General features: G+C 37.3%; 1 protein-coding gene across 6 annotated transcripts in view; it reads right to left on the bottom strand.

Annotated features, from left to right (window-relative positions):
- The window catches only part of MCTP2 (multiple C2 and transmembrane domain containing 2), a 223110-nt gene that overhangs the window by 17640 nt on the left and 190959 nt on the right, over nt 1-14511 (bottom strand). For all 6 annotated transcript variants that reach the window (XM_001488295.5, XM_005602819.4, XM_023650924.2 and 3 more), the window contains exon 20: nt 2960-3069. In XM_001488295.5, coding sequence (XP_001488345.3) covers nt 2960-3069 — 110 coding nt within the window. The remainder of the gene's footprint in view (nt 1-2959; nt 3070-14511) is intronic.

The raw sequence follows: 14511 nt of genomic DNA, 5'->3' as shown, positions 1-14511 counted from the left end.
CTCTTCTGACCCAGCCTGCCTGCTGCCTGGGATGATATAAATGCTACATGTTGAGTAAAGGTTTTAGCCTGATTTTTATGTACATTTGAAATTTGTATAATATTCGAGAAGGTCATTAGAGAAGGTAGAGAAGAGTAGAAAAAAGAAAATAGTTTAGTTCATGTAAATGCAATACCGTTGGGGTCCTCCTGGTCAGTAACTGGGAAGCCTTCCTCTGAGAGTTTTATGTAAGCCTATTTATTTGCTAGTTGCCAAAAGCTGGGTAGCAGTTTTCCTGGTCCTTAAGCACTGAATTACAATGGAATTCCAACAGAGTTACACATGACATCCTACTTGAATGGCCAGCAGGAACTGTAAGGTCACTGTAATAATGAATGGCCAGAGAATTAATAGGAGTTGAGCCTTATGAGCCTTCCTGTGTTGCAGCTGGGCAGAACAGTACTCTGTTCATGGCTGAAAATATGTCTCAGACATGGCCACCACAGCTGCGCTGGGCACAGCCGCCCCTCAAAAGCACTGTAGGGTTGGGGGCCTGTTTAAACCACTCTGCCCTCTTCTCTCACAAGACACATTTCCTTTACCATTATCAACTGCACAACGGCCACATTTATCTATTAGCAATGATCACGCACGGAGACAGTTTTACTGAAAGACACAGCCTTCCTTCCTCGGTCTTGCCCCCATACCACATCCTCTTCTCCTCCTTGCTGCTGTACATCCCTCACTTAATTCTTTTCATTGACTTGTTCCATCCACTCAAGGCCCTGCATGACCTGCCTCATGTCCAGGTGCTGCTGCCACCATCCCCTATAGCACAGACAATCTAATCCCCTACACCTCCCTGTATCTGGCACAGTCTTGGGCTTTGAGCCTTGGCACAAGGGCCCCCACCTACTGACCACCCCCATTTATCAATTCTATGCCCATCTATCTCTTCCCATCCTCAGACAAGCTGCTAAGTTATTGCTTCTTCAGAACTGCCCTCTGTCTGTCTCTCTCCTACACCCCTTTCTGGACTGGACAGACTTCCCCCGACATCCCATCTTCCCTCTATCTAGAATCAACACTACTGAATTCTAATGGTCATATCACTGTTCTTCTATCTCATTGGAAAATAGGTCCCGAGAGGATAATGACATTACAGTGGAGTAGTGAGGAGGGCAGGTTCAATTCCAAGCTCCACGGCTGACTAGCTGTGTGACCTTGGGCTACCTATTTAATCACTCTGTGCTTCAATTTTCTCATCTGTAAAATGAGGATACTGACAATCCTTACTCTATAGGGCTGTTGGAATCATTTAATCCAATTCCTTTAAGTAACTCCTTAAAGAAGTTACTATGTGAAAAGCTTTACAGCAGTGTCTGGCTGGCACGTGACATCAGCGGATGTTGCTATTACTGTTATGGATGCAACTCTCATTTTTAGACCAAGTCAGTGCCTGAAACTCAATAACTGATCATTGAATGAGTGAAACATTATAAAACCCTCTTCATCACTTCAATATTTTCTACTGTCACTTATGTTTTTGTTAAATAATTTTGAGGGTAAATTCAGGAATCATTTGTCAATTTACATGAAATCCAGAGGAATAGAGCAGATAGGCATCAGTACATGTAAGCAAAAATCCTACTGCTCTTTTTATTAGGACATTGATAATGGGAATAACAATGTGTAAATCAGTAAAAACTCACCAAATTTGTTTAAAGATGGTTTTAAGCTATTTTTTAAACAAAACAAACATGTTCACTATTCCAATAATAAATGGGCATTCAAGGGCAATTTCATTTGAAAAGGAACTGAGAAAGATCAGTATCCAAAGAAAGTTCCATATTAACCATTTATATTTCCCAATGTTATCATTTATTTATTTTCCTGCATTTTAATAGACAAAACTTTCACTTGGCTTTTAGCACTAATTTTAATCTCTTCTTTACTTATGCAATTTCTAAACATTAGCTTCTTTACTTAAAGAAACTAGATTGACCAATAAGATAAGAAAAAAAATTAATCTTTGGAAAGACCAACATAGCTGATACAATTCTGTACTTAAAAGGGGAAAGAAATAAGTTTACAATTCAAAGGAAAAAAATTAAAAATGGCTGTGTTCACTGGCATCAAATGAAGACCAAGTTATTCAGAGTTCATGACATATAAAACAAAACAAACACGAATCATGAAGAGTCTTTGCCAACTGGGACTCCATGAGAGAATTCGGCCCTGAGGCAATATGGTAGGGAATAGCAAGCTATGGGTTGGATTTGAGTCAAATCTAGCCTCCCACCTGTTTTTGTAAATAAAGTTTCATTGGAACACCTATCATACCAATTCATTTACATATCAACTATGATTGCTTTCACTCTTAAACAACAGAGTTGAGTAGTTGTGACAGAGACCATATAGCCCACAAAGCTGAAAATATTTATTCTTTGGCCCTTTACAGAGGAAGTTTGTTGACCTCTGTTCTAAAGCATCCATGTATGTCATGAATTAACTTCACATCTTTGAATCTATGATGCTACTAGTTATATACCAGGCTTTGGAAGATTGAGAAAAAAATTCCCTCAAGGCATTTACTGTGTTCTGTGGTTCAGATGGAAAAGGCTCCTTTAGAGCGTATTTGCTTCCCTTTTTATTTCTGAATAGGACAATCTATTTTTTTAATGCAGTTTATCACCCAATCTAGGATACTTTTGAGAGTGAAAGGGAACACTGTTAATAAATTATGCTGGGACAATTGGTGTAAATTGGGCCACATGGTCACCCCAGTTCTGAGGTAACGCAACTGTGAGGTTGACAAGCCAAAGAACAAACCAACCAAAGGTAACAGGATTTGCCCAACAGTCTGCTTTTGTTTTTCGTTCTTGCATTTTCTGATCCCACCCTCCCTGCCCCCACACCCTCACTGTCCTTGAAGATGGCAGCTCTATTTCAAACACCACAACACAAATGTAGAACTTACTTTTTAATTCTTTCTCCAAAAGAAGCTATTTCTTCCAAGATGTTTTGAACAGTTGAAACAATATCCTGCACCATATAGATTCTTTCAATTAACCCCTTTTTCTCGGATTCCTAAGAAACATAAAAGCATGATTTAACTCAGTTACTTCATTTGTATTGTCTCAGCACACAAATTATTATAACCATGTTATAATAACATGGTTATTATCAACAGAGAGACTCCAAGAGATGAATTGCATTTTTCACAACTTAAATATTTACTGACGCCAACAAATCCCTGTTGACTCATTCAGATGCGACCACTCATAGTATGCAAGTCTCAGTTGCAAGTCTCAATCTCATGGGGTGATGAACCAAGAGCTTCATTTCCCTGTGGAGGCTGCTGCTTCTGTCAGAGAACTCTGGAATCCCTTCCATTGGTTGACCCTGGTTTCCTCTCTGCCTTCACAAGGTTATCTGCCGGCTCACCTTACCCCTCTGCTATCACAGTCCTTCAGAAATGCTTCCAGCAGGTTACAACATGGCCTGTTGGATATCCACATAATGTGTTTCCTAGTACTGTGGCTTCTTAATCAAACTCTGCTGCATTTTTAGTCAGGTTTTAAACCCAATGGGGGCCTGATGAACATTTCATTCATCCTTCAGCAATCACCTCAGAAATAAAGTAAAAAGCGGGAGATAGGCCACAATGTCACCACATAGTACAGTGCTGGGGACCGTATCCTAGATTACTCCCCAGGCAGATGCTCAACAATTGATTGATTTCTTTCCTTCATGGAATTAGAAGCAAATATAAGTCCATCTTCCTCAGGCTCCAATTCTTCATGTGAAATAGAATTCAGTTTTCTAAGAATATTGTCCTTACTTTGCTTATAGAAAACCTTAAATGTGTTCTACCATGTTAGGTAGCCAATGCTTATAAAAATCATTCAGAAATTACTTGAATGTTGGAGAAAATAAGGTTCCCTAAAGAGTGGCATTTTGACACTACTTCTTATAGTCTGATACCACATTCTAGTTCCCTTAAGAACTCTATTGCAAGTGGGATTTAGCTGGTGTCCTCTCAGTTCTTGCCTACCTGGGTCATTGTAGTCACTACATCTAACATATAAAACCTAAAACCTCAAATAACTAACAAAATCTTTTTTCTTCTAACTAGAATTTTACTTGGGTTCAAACAGTACTACATTATTGAGTTAAACCTTCTAAATTTAGCAGACCATTTCTATAATAAACTTCTGTGCAGCAAAAGATAAAAAAAAAAATTATTTCATCCTCATCTTGTATTCTCTGCTTCATCAAACTAGATCCACGAATGGAAGGAAGGAGAACGCACCAGCTCAGAGTGATTATTGGTAAAAGCATCAATATAGCAAAAATGTCAAAAAGCACAAACTTTCCTTCTTGCATCTGCTCTTGCTTATGAAGCTACTTGGCTGAAACAGACCAAAGAAAGGAGCAGAGGTTAGAATGGTCCACTGCCACCCGTCTTTAGTAAAGGGTGCGGGGATGCTCTGAGTGACTTCTTACCATCTGGTTTGGACTCCTTTATCCAAGCATTCTGTACAGAAGGAGAAATCAGGCTCACTGTTTCCTCTTGCAACATCAAACTTTCAGGACATTTTTACTTTTTCACCCTAATTTTACATTGCTTATTTCCCTTACTCTCTTACTAATTCTTCAAGCAGTTTGAGTTAAAAATTAGATATGCTGCCAGAGCGACCCAATTCATGCACAACAATCCACCAACATCTATTAAGGGGCACAATGGTGAAAACCCATCTCTGTCTGCCACATGAGTATTCGTGTCTATAAAGGAACATTTGAAAGCACCGGGTATTTGACCCAAAGGGCAAAAGTGCTTCCTCTTTTCAGCAGCGTAGAGTTTAGGTCAAAACAATTTCTTGGAAAATGACTCAAATTTCCATGTGGCTCAACTTCATAAAAATTTCCTATTTCAGTTGACTGATTTTTTTTCCCCTATGAAACACTCAAACACTGAGGTTCTGATGGTGAGAAAGGAAGAGTTAGTACACCAAAATAATAAATGATTTTCATAGTAACCTTTTACTCTATAATGAATTTGATGTCTTAGATTGAAGATTCAATATTCAAAAACTAGGTGTAAGAACCCCACTGTATCTAGGGTAGCAAGATAATTTATTGACCATATTTGTACACTTTTAAGAGTAAAAGTAATCAGAATTACATAATTTTTGAAATATTTATCAAGTGACAACTGGTTTTATTATATTGGTGGATCTATAAAATTATTTCATTTTATGTTTATTTATTTTTTCATAATAAATGTTTCAAACTAAAAATTTATTTTACAACCATTTAAACAGAAGAAATTTGTTTACCTTGTCTGAATTTTTTAAATGAAATAGTAAGAATGATTATTTGTGCTATGTATTCAAATATTTACTTGGTTTCCCAGTTATACGTGCTTATAATCCCATGTCAGGATTACTTTTCAAAGGAATGTACTTTTAAAAGTCATGTTGTTGATTTTTAAAGATTGGCCCTGAGCTAACATTTGTTGCCAGTCTTCCTCTTAGGTTTTTCTTCTTTTTCTCCCCAAAGTCCCCCAGCACATATTTGTATATTCTAGTTGTAGGTCCTTCTGGCTCTGCTATGTGGGATGCCACCACAGCACGGCTTGATGAGTGGTGCTAGATCAGCACCCAGGATCCAAACCAGTGAAACCATGAGCTGCCAAACCAGAGCACACGAACTTAACCAGTCAGCCATGGGGTTTGCCCAAGAATGTACTTTTTCCTTTTTTGTTTTATTTTTGAGGAAGATTAGCCCTGAGCTAACATCTGCCACCAATTCTCTCTTTTTGCTGAAGAAGACTGGCCCTGAGCTAACATCCGTGCCCATCTTCCTCTACTTTCTATATGGGACGCCTGCCACAGCACAGCTTGACAAGCAGTGCATAGGTCTGCACCCAGGATCCGAACCGGAGAACCCCAGGCTGCCGAAGTGGAGCATGTGAACTTAACTGATGCACCACAGGACTGGCCCCAAGAACGTACTCTTTAATGTCATTTTTTCATTTATAATATTTCATAAAATTGTCCTTAGTCATCTTCACAGTTGTACTTGGTCATTAAACTGATACCTTTAACTGACTCTACTGTAGACCATAATATTAATCACTCTCATAAAATATTTATATCATATAAAATATAGAATATATAATAGAAAAAAATTCACATAATACAAAATACTCTCTCTAGCTACTGAGGTACCTTGAAAATTCACAACAAAAATGTGGTACATGGAGAATATTCTCAATTCTACTTTTCAAATTTCTATTTGAAATCTGTATACATTCAGTCCAAATATTTTCAGAGGCACTATATTTTGTATCCATTCATGTGAACTTTCTCTGTCAGGCATTTTTTTCAAGTCAAGACTTCAAAAAATTTGTCTCTATGATTCTTTTGAATGTTTCACAAAATTTGTGCTGAAAAATAAATGGCTTCTCAATTTCCTTCCATTCCTGAGTAGAATATATATTTATCTTATTAAAAATCAAAGATTTTTTTCTACAAATTGAGATAATCCAAAGTGTAACTTCAAAATTTAAACATTGAACCATGCACAGCATTTGACCTCAGAGTTTACTTTGTGCTAAATATTCTGAAGGAAAAAAATGCATCGTCTTTTTTGCCAGCTCTTTTTTAATTTACTTCTATTCACTAAAAGCTTCACTAAGTGAAGTTACTTAGCACTTCATTCATTTCAGATTTTGATTACAAATTTCCAACTGATTATGATCAAAATGCAACAAAATTTAAAAGACGTCTTTTTTCCCAAGAGTTCAATAACTTTGGGAGGTATTTAAGTTGACTGAGAGCTCTTTCAAGTTCCAAACTTTCCTAAAATCAGACTGATGACCAACAGCACAAAGAAAGTGCACAGTGCCATACTGAAGGATATTTTTATATCTGACATCTTTGTCACGAAAATTTACTTGTTGCTATCTTAACTCTGTATATATAAAACATTTACAAATGTGGACACTACAGCTTCTAATTCAATTGGTGGAGCGTTATCACTTGTCTGTGTGATCGTGGATAATCAGGGCATCGTGGTCAGTCCCAAGTACATTTCGGCCTCATAGATTCTTTCATTTAATAAGACTATCTTATTATCCCACGATGCTGTGCTCCATCAAAATTTGCATTCATATTATCACTACAAAATTAAATAACCCTCAATGTTAAGTGTTTAAACAAATGTACAGTGGCATTCCTAATGTCAGAGATTTCATCATTTGCGAAGTTAATTTGCAAAACCTTGATTTTGATTTCATATAATGGATAAAAAATTGAAACAGTTTCAGAATTAACTCATCTGATATTCTGTTTGAATAATTTGATGGCACACAGATAAGACTGACATCATTTGACCCTTCGCAAGGATTTTAATATGTTGATGCTACTGGAGTCAACACATGGACAGCTATTTTGCCATTTTTCATACATATACATGAAACCATGGAATGGAAGATGAGATAAATTAATGTGGAAGAGCAGCCATTTGATCTAAATGAAAAGTCATGGTCCACAGAGAGATACACAAACACGCCTTTACAACTGTGTGAATTAAAATCCCATTTCCAGAAATGATCTTCTTAAAGTAACTGCTAACTGTTGAAGGCTTTTCAGCAGATTTGTGACTTAGGTTTACATACATCAGTGATATGATCACGGCCTCCGGGGTGGATAGGAAATGTGAACAAACATCCGTCAGTTAGTTTATCAATGAGTATATTGAGAAGTGAAATATCAGTACTTGATTATTCATTAAACATGTGCTTTCTGTATTTATCATTACTCACTAAAAAAGCATTATCAAACAGTAAAAATAAGGAAGTGCAGATTTACTCAATACGAGTGAAATAAACATTAAAATAAGGATGTTCAGTCTACTTTTTATTCTCTTATCCATGGACTGTCATGTCTTCATACATTTCATACACACCCACCCTATAATTTCTCATCCTTCTCACTAACCATTCTGAACTGGTGGTTCAGAGGCTCTACGCATCTTCCAGGCCCTGGCAATGGCCGGGCCACAGCACACTGCTACAGCAGGAGGCTGAGGAGGGGGAGTTTGTATGCTTCTCCACTGCTGCCTGAGATAAGAAGTGGGGAGCTCATCTGAGGGCACTTTGTTTTATCCAAAAGCTTTCCTTTAAAGCCAGGTTTTAGTTACTTAGCCCCTGGAAAGAGTCAGGAATACAAGATGGGTCATCCCCGAGTGTTAGATCTAACCTGGCATCACTGAAAACTCTAGCTCCTGCTCACGCAACTCACGGCCACCAGTAAAGACCACAGCAGAAGCTGAAAGCACAAATCGAAAGCCTACGCAACTCATCCAAGCTGATGCTAATGGAAATATTAGATACAAGACTGAGTTTTAATAACTGGGGGGAAAACTCAGTAAATGGAAACTTTCTGGGCAAACAGGGATATGTGATCAACCTAAGTCAGTTTTCCCTAAAATTCATTAGCACGGAAAGGGACTAATTCTTTCCAGAATATTCTTCTGGATGGGGAGGAAAAACATTTTTGTATATGCTTCCACCTCTTCCTTCCAATCTCTGCATTTGCTATCCATGTATGAGAGGGAAATGTTCAACTGAGAGCAAATACCTTCATGATTAGTGGTGAATATCATTTCTGTTCTCTGAATGTCTTCAGTGGCCTTTGGACAATATCTCTGTGTGTTTAGCAAGGCATGGTAGCTTCTATGCTACAAGAAAATATTTATGCTTTCATACTTAGGTGTTTCATTAATATCTCCCATAACCTTCCTGCTCTGCTCTGCTTTGCTTGAACTGGTGGATCAACAGAAAAGACCAGACTGCCTTACCCGACCCTGTGCTCTCAGCCCCAACAACTGTGGCGGGTGCATCCTCAGAGCTGACACAGTGCACGCTTGATGGAGAAGTGAATGGATGTGGGGAAAGAGCAGGGTACCAGGTTTAGAATAGTATCAAAGGATTATTTACATCAACCTGGGAAAAAGTGCTTAGAGTCTGAGAGAAGATTCTAGGCCTCATAACTCTGGCAGCATGACCGAAACGTCCAACTCAAGCTCCTGGCCTTTTTGAAGCCTTTTCCTCAGGGTACCAGTCCATACTGTCTCCTGTCCTCTCAATTTGTGTTATACCTCTATTCTTTTCACCATTCTAGTAGCAAATGTTCTTTGCACTCTCTGCACTGCAAAATTTATCTCTTTTAAAATAATATACTATTGATGTCATGGGTCTTTTCTCTTTAATTATATCCGCCAATATACCAATGGACATGTTACATAGCTTTGGTGTTAGCATTTCCACTTATAGGAAACTGATGTCCAAAGGGCTTAAGTGACGTGTCTATGTTCACGTTTGTCTATGTTCTCATACTGTATGTGGCAGAGAATTCCGTCCAGGACTATTAACTTCAGAGCAAGGGTCTTCAGCATTACAAGAAGCCCCTTAGGTTCCTACTGGACATTTCACAAGGTGGGCATTCAGCTCATACTTGTTCTTTTTGCCATTTGCTTCTTCAGTGTCTATGGCTCTCTGTTCTCGGTCTCTACTTACTACATAATGTATAATTTTGAAAAACTTTGTTCAGTTACATATTTCTATCTACTCTTCCTTTCTAGCATTATTTTCCCCAATTTTCATGAGAATGTAGGTTAACTCATGCCTTTTGAAAACACTTGAGGAAAAACATTTCTTCCTATTCTTATTTGTCTATTACTTATCTTGTTCAACATTTTAGCAAATTTTATTTAGGTATAATCTGCATAAAGTGCATACAGTAATTTACACATAGTAAAATACATTCATTCTTTTTTAAGAGCTGGAGTCAGGGTTTACACCAACAGATGAAAAGTTAGGGAGGAAAAAACCTTAAGATGTACCAATTTCACTGGCCTATACATTTTGTTAATAAAAGGCTACGGGGCTAGAGAAAACTAAATTCAACACTGGTCTTGTCATCTACTAGCTTTGAGATCATGGCAAGTACCTTATGCTTTCTGCATCCCTATTTTGCTATCTGGAAAAGGGAGCTCATAATCCTTACCCTGAGTGGAGTGTTTGGAGAATTAAATATTCTATCCCATGTGGGGCACTTGTTAAACACGAGGTGCTTCAGAAACCTGAGTCCCTTCCCTTCAAGAATGCAAGGAGACAAAAGAAGGAATAACCTGTTGTCTAAAGAATACTAAGGTTAATTTAAGTTTCAAAAGCAATGGTCTTACAGGACAAGTCTACTCATGTCGCCCTGCGTCGTATGAAAGATCATCTAGCAGTTCTATCTGCATCCTGCTGGCTTTATTTACACATTTCAGATGGAACGAGAGAATGTGGGGATAACACAGTTTAGCAAACACAACATTACATCTGCTGCTGCTACCAGATTGCCCAGGAAGACTAACAGTGATTCATTCACAAAGACAGAAATGCTCTCACATGTGCTTATATTTTTCCTTAACATATGAGGCTTCCAATTTATAGAGGGAAATGTGTCACAAAAATAGTGATAGCCACTGGTGTGATTAAACAAATGAACAGGATAATTGTGGCTAAACACGTAGCTTTAGACTCCTACATTTGAAAAAGAATGGATTTTTCTCTCTCAGTACAAACTTGAAAAATCACAGAGGCATCAGTAAAATTCACATGATTTAGGGTCTACTTTATAAGCAGGCATGTATCACCATATAATAGAAGAGATGAAAGCATGGAACTTTCCAGAACCAGAATTCAAATTTCATAAAGTTCCTTTGTTTTGTTATACATTTTAAAGAAAGAGTATATGAAAAATAATGTAATTTTAATTGTATTAATAATTGTAAGAAAAATAATGACAAATTGCATCTCTGTAACTCAAAAATGCATATTATCACATAAAGATGAATGCAAGATTAGTATTTTTTCATTGTCCATTTGTTGATAAAATGTCAACCCAACTGAGTCTTTTGGCTAAGTTTTATAGGCAGTTGAATTAAGAACAAATAATGTGCCTGTGTTCAACATGCTTGTTTTTTCTTTAAAAACAAAAACAAAAACAAAATAAATCAGGAAGTGAATCTTTCCTTCTTCAAGGCCTGTTGCCTTCTTCACGTCTCCAATGAGCATAGCACCATAGGTGCAATAAACGAGCTTTGAGCCTCTGGGCGAAAATTAACACCATCAGAATGAATTTACAGCTAAGAATTAATTATATAATCAGTATGTGACTTTAAATCTTTCCCACATGTTCTGACTTAGGAAAAACTTCTCATTTCTCTATTAATTCCTAAGCAAAATGAGAGAGTCCTGAAAATTGACCATGTCACGAAATACCCTTTTGACATGCTTAACAATTGAGTAATATCTGTCACAGGATGCACAGAATGCTCAAGAGGGATCAGCGCAAAGTCTCTATCTCAAGATATTCCCAGTAATGTCAGCCTTCTAGGAGAAAGATGCAAAAATATGACTTTAAACTTTAAATGGGAGTGTGTTTGGTCTGTTTCATCCCACTGAATATTAAAAGCCTGCAATCTGAAAACTTGAAGAATTATAAACATCAGAAATAGACTCAGTGGCATTTAGCATGAAAAAAAAACCTCTCAGCATCTGTCATAACAAAGAACAAGAAGCAATATATCTGATATAGGAGATTAAAAATTATTCCCTGGGAATCCAGGCTTGATGCACTGGGAACTGTCTCCAGGTCTTCTTCCCATGAGATGTGTTGTGTGTTCATGGAGAAACACACACACACACACACACACACACACACACAGAGTCAACTCCATGGTGCATGCTATTAAAACGGGGGCGGGAGGAATCTGGGCTCTTCCAGAAGAGTACGTCCTTCTCAAGTAGTACTCTGGCTTTGGAAAATGAATATAAAACAGACTGGATTTTGAATCGACATCATTTCTAAGTGGTTTTAAACTGCTCTAGCTATCTGTTCATTACATAAACCACTTCCACACTGACTAGTATTTACCAACATGTTTTTTTTGGCTTGCACCAGAAATCTCACCTGATATCAAATGGGAGGGTTGAAAAACTAAAAGGAATGAACAATAACATCAAGAGGAAGATGCTGATAAAACACAACTAAAATACTGGGAACAGTGAAAACAATATATATTTGGAATTTAGACCCTGGGAAGATTGACTTCCTTATGTTTCTCAGAGCCAAGTGACAGATGCCATGCCACCACAAGGCAAACAAGGCTAATGGTTTTCCATCACTGTAACTACTGTAGGTAAACACACAATGAGCTGCAGTTGCTGATTTAGCTGTGCATGTCCTTTAGTTTTCTTTGAAGTTAGGGAGTAAGGAAGGTGGAAGACAAAATATTTATGTGATCAAGCAATGCAGTAAGTAATTCTTATTACCCTAAGACTCGGCTCAAACATCACCTCCTGTAGCTGTCCTGACTCACCCAGACACTTCACCTCTACTGCCCAACACAGTGTCAAACTTTGATGAAAGTAGCGATCAAATTCACTCTGATTAATGACTTTGGAACACCTTGTTTATAGGTGCCGTCTTTGTACCTACAGAGGCTCTGAGACAGAGAAACCACTCCATGAATGTTGTCAATAATAATGCAGAAAAATAGACTAATAAATTAATGACAGGTTTCCTTCATAACAATGTGGCATGGTCAAAAATAAACAGGATTTGGATCAGAAGAGCTGGATTGGCGCCTTGCTACTATCCTGGCTGGGAAATCTCAGGAATGCTAGTTCATTTCTCTTAACCTGAGTTTGTTTATGTGAAGATGGGGAAAATAAGATCAAATTTGATGGTTTGAGTATTAAATGAGCTAAAGCATATAAAAACATCCTGCAAATTGTAAACACTCTACAAATATTGATATTTTTATGTCTAATTATTTAAATAACTCTTACTCAACATAGTCTTGTTTTAAATTATTACCTTTGTGTCATTTATCGCTTACTTAAATTATGACATTTCTCCTGAGGAAAAAAGTGGTGTCGCCACCTTTCTATCAATTATCTTGTAAATTATCTATCAATTATCTTGTAAACTTCAGTGGATCATTGTGACTTAGGGCAAACCACAGCAAAGCAGCAGACTGCATCAGCCAAGACAAGAGGAATAGCTACTCTCCTCACAAAAACAATGACTTGTGGATAATTGAGATACAATATCCAATGTATTCTACATTAGCATGATATAAAACTTTTAGGCAATGGGAAATGAAATATCTAAATGCCGTACAGGCTATAAAATCAGAGCCTCTGACTGTGTTCTGTTAGACATGCACATTAGCTAATAAAATGATAAATAATCTATCTATCATATTTCACAACCTTTGGGAGTAACATACTAAGTTTAATCCTTACAGTAGAAATCACAAAGAAAATCCACAAGTACAAAGAATATTAGCGAGCCTGATAGTAATAGGATGAATAATGCTTCAAAAGGTCAGATTAATAACATGTCTGGATTACTTCTAAAGGTAAAGAAGCCCAAACATTTTTAAGAATGGAGCTTTGATTTCTCAAAGGAAAATCTGAACAAGTCGATGTGTCAGAGAAAGAACTGCAGGAAATAGGGAAGCCAATCCTTTCTCATTCAAAACATGCATAAACTGATAATTAAGAATTGGCTGGAATCCATTTTAATATTAAAGTCTTAAAAGTAAGATGGTACGGTACAAATGTTAGTCATTAAATCACTTCATCACTAAAAATCATATTAAATCAAATTAAAAGGAGTTAAATCAGAACAGCCATTTACTTTACTCCCCTGAAAATTATCCCTAAGCAGGTCCTCTAAAATATGTCCTCTCTATAGATGTATATGCCCTGAAAATGTGTGTGTATACACTCCGCTATTGTTAACCTTTCAAAGATATTATGTGACTTTTTATTTTCTTAAAAATGCCACACTTCATCATTTTAAAGCACCACTGCTTAGTCAATAGTTAGAAAAAAATCACTAATCAAACTCATTGGCTGTGTTTTGGAATTCTTAAGAAAGCCTGAGGGAACCGTAAGCAAAACTACTCTCACTATGAGATTGTAAGAAGACTTCCTCTAAGAATGATAGGCTTTCCTGGTTGAGGGACTACAGACCATCTTCTGTCTCTGGAACAAGAAAACACAGGAAATGAGGCATGATGGACCCCACCACGTAGTCCAAAGGACTCTGCAGGTTCATCTGCAGCAAGGACTCCTCCCGAATACACAAGCCACCTGCTCCTCTAAGAAGGTTCTAATTGGGTAGCCATGAGTGGACCAACTGGTGTGGAGGATGGAAATAATTTTGAACACTGAAACTGAAGATTTAAAATGTACTTAAATTTTAATGATGACATCCTACTTTGGGAAAAGAGGGTAGAGATATAAGGGTCATCCATCCTTTCATTATAAAAGTTTCCCCAATTGATCAACACAAATGTAGTAGATGCTCCTCGTCTTCTTAAAGGAAAACATCCATATCTTGTTTTCACCCATAATCGATAAAAAGGGGTGACTTTTTTTCCTTCATAAACACT

The sequence above is a fragment of the Equus caballus genome, chromosome 1, assembly GCF_041296265.1.
Source record: "Equus caballus isolate H_3958 breed thoroughbred chromosome 1, TB-T2T, whole genome shotgun sequence".
Lineage (NCBI taxonomy): Eukaryota > Metazoa > Chordata > Mammalia > Perissodactyla > Equidae > Equus > Equus caballus.
The sequence above is the reverse complement of the archived record's forward strand: the minus strand, read 5'-3'. Positions and strand labels throughout refer to the sequence as shown.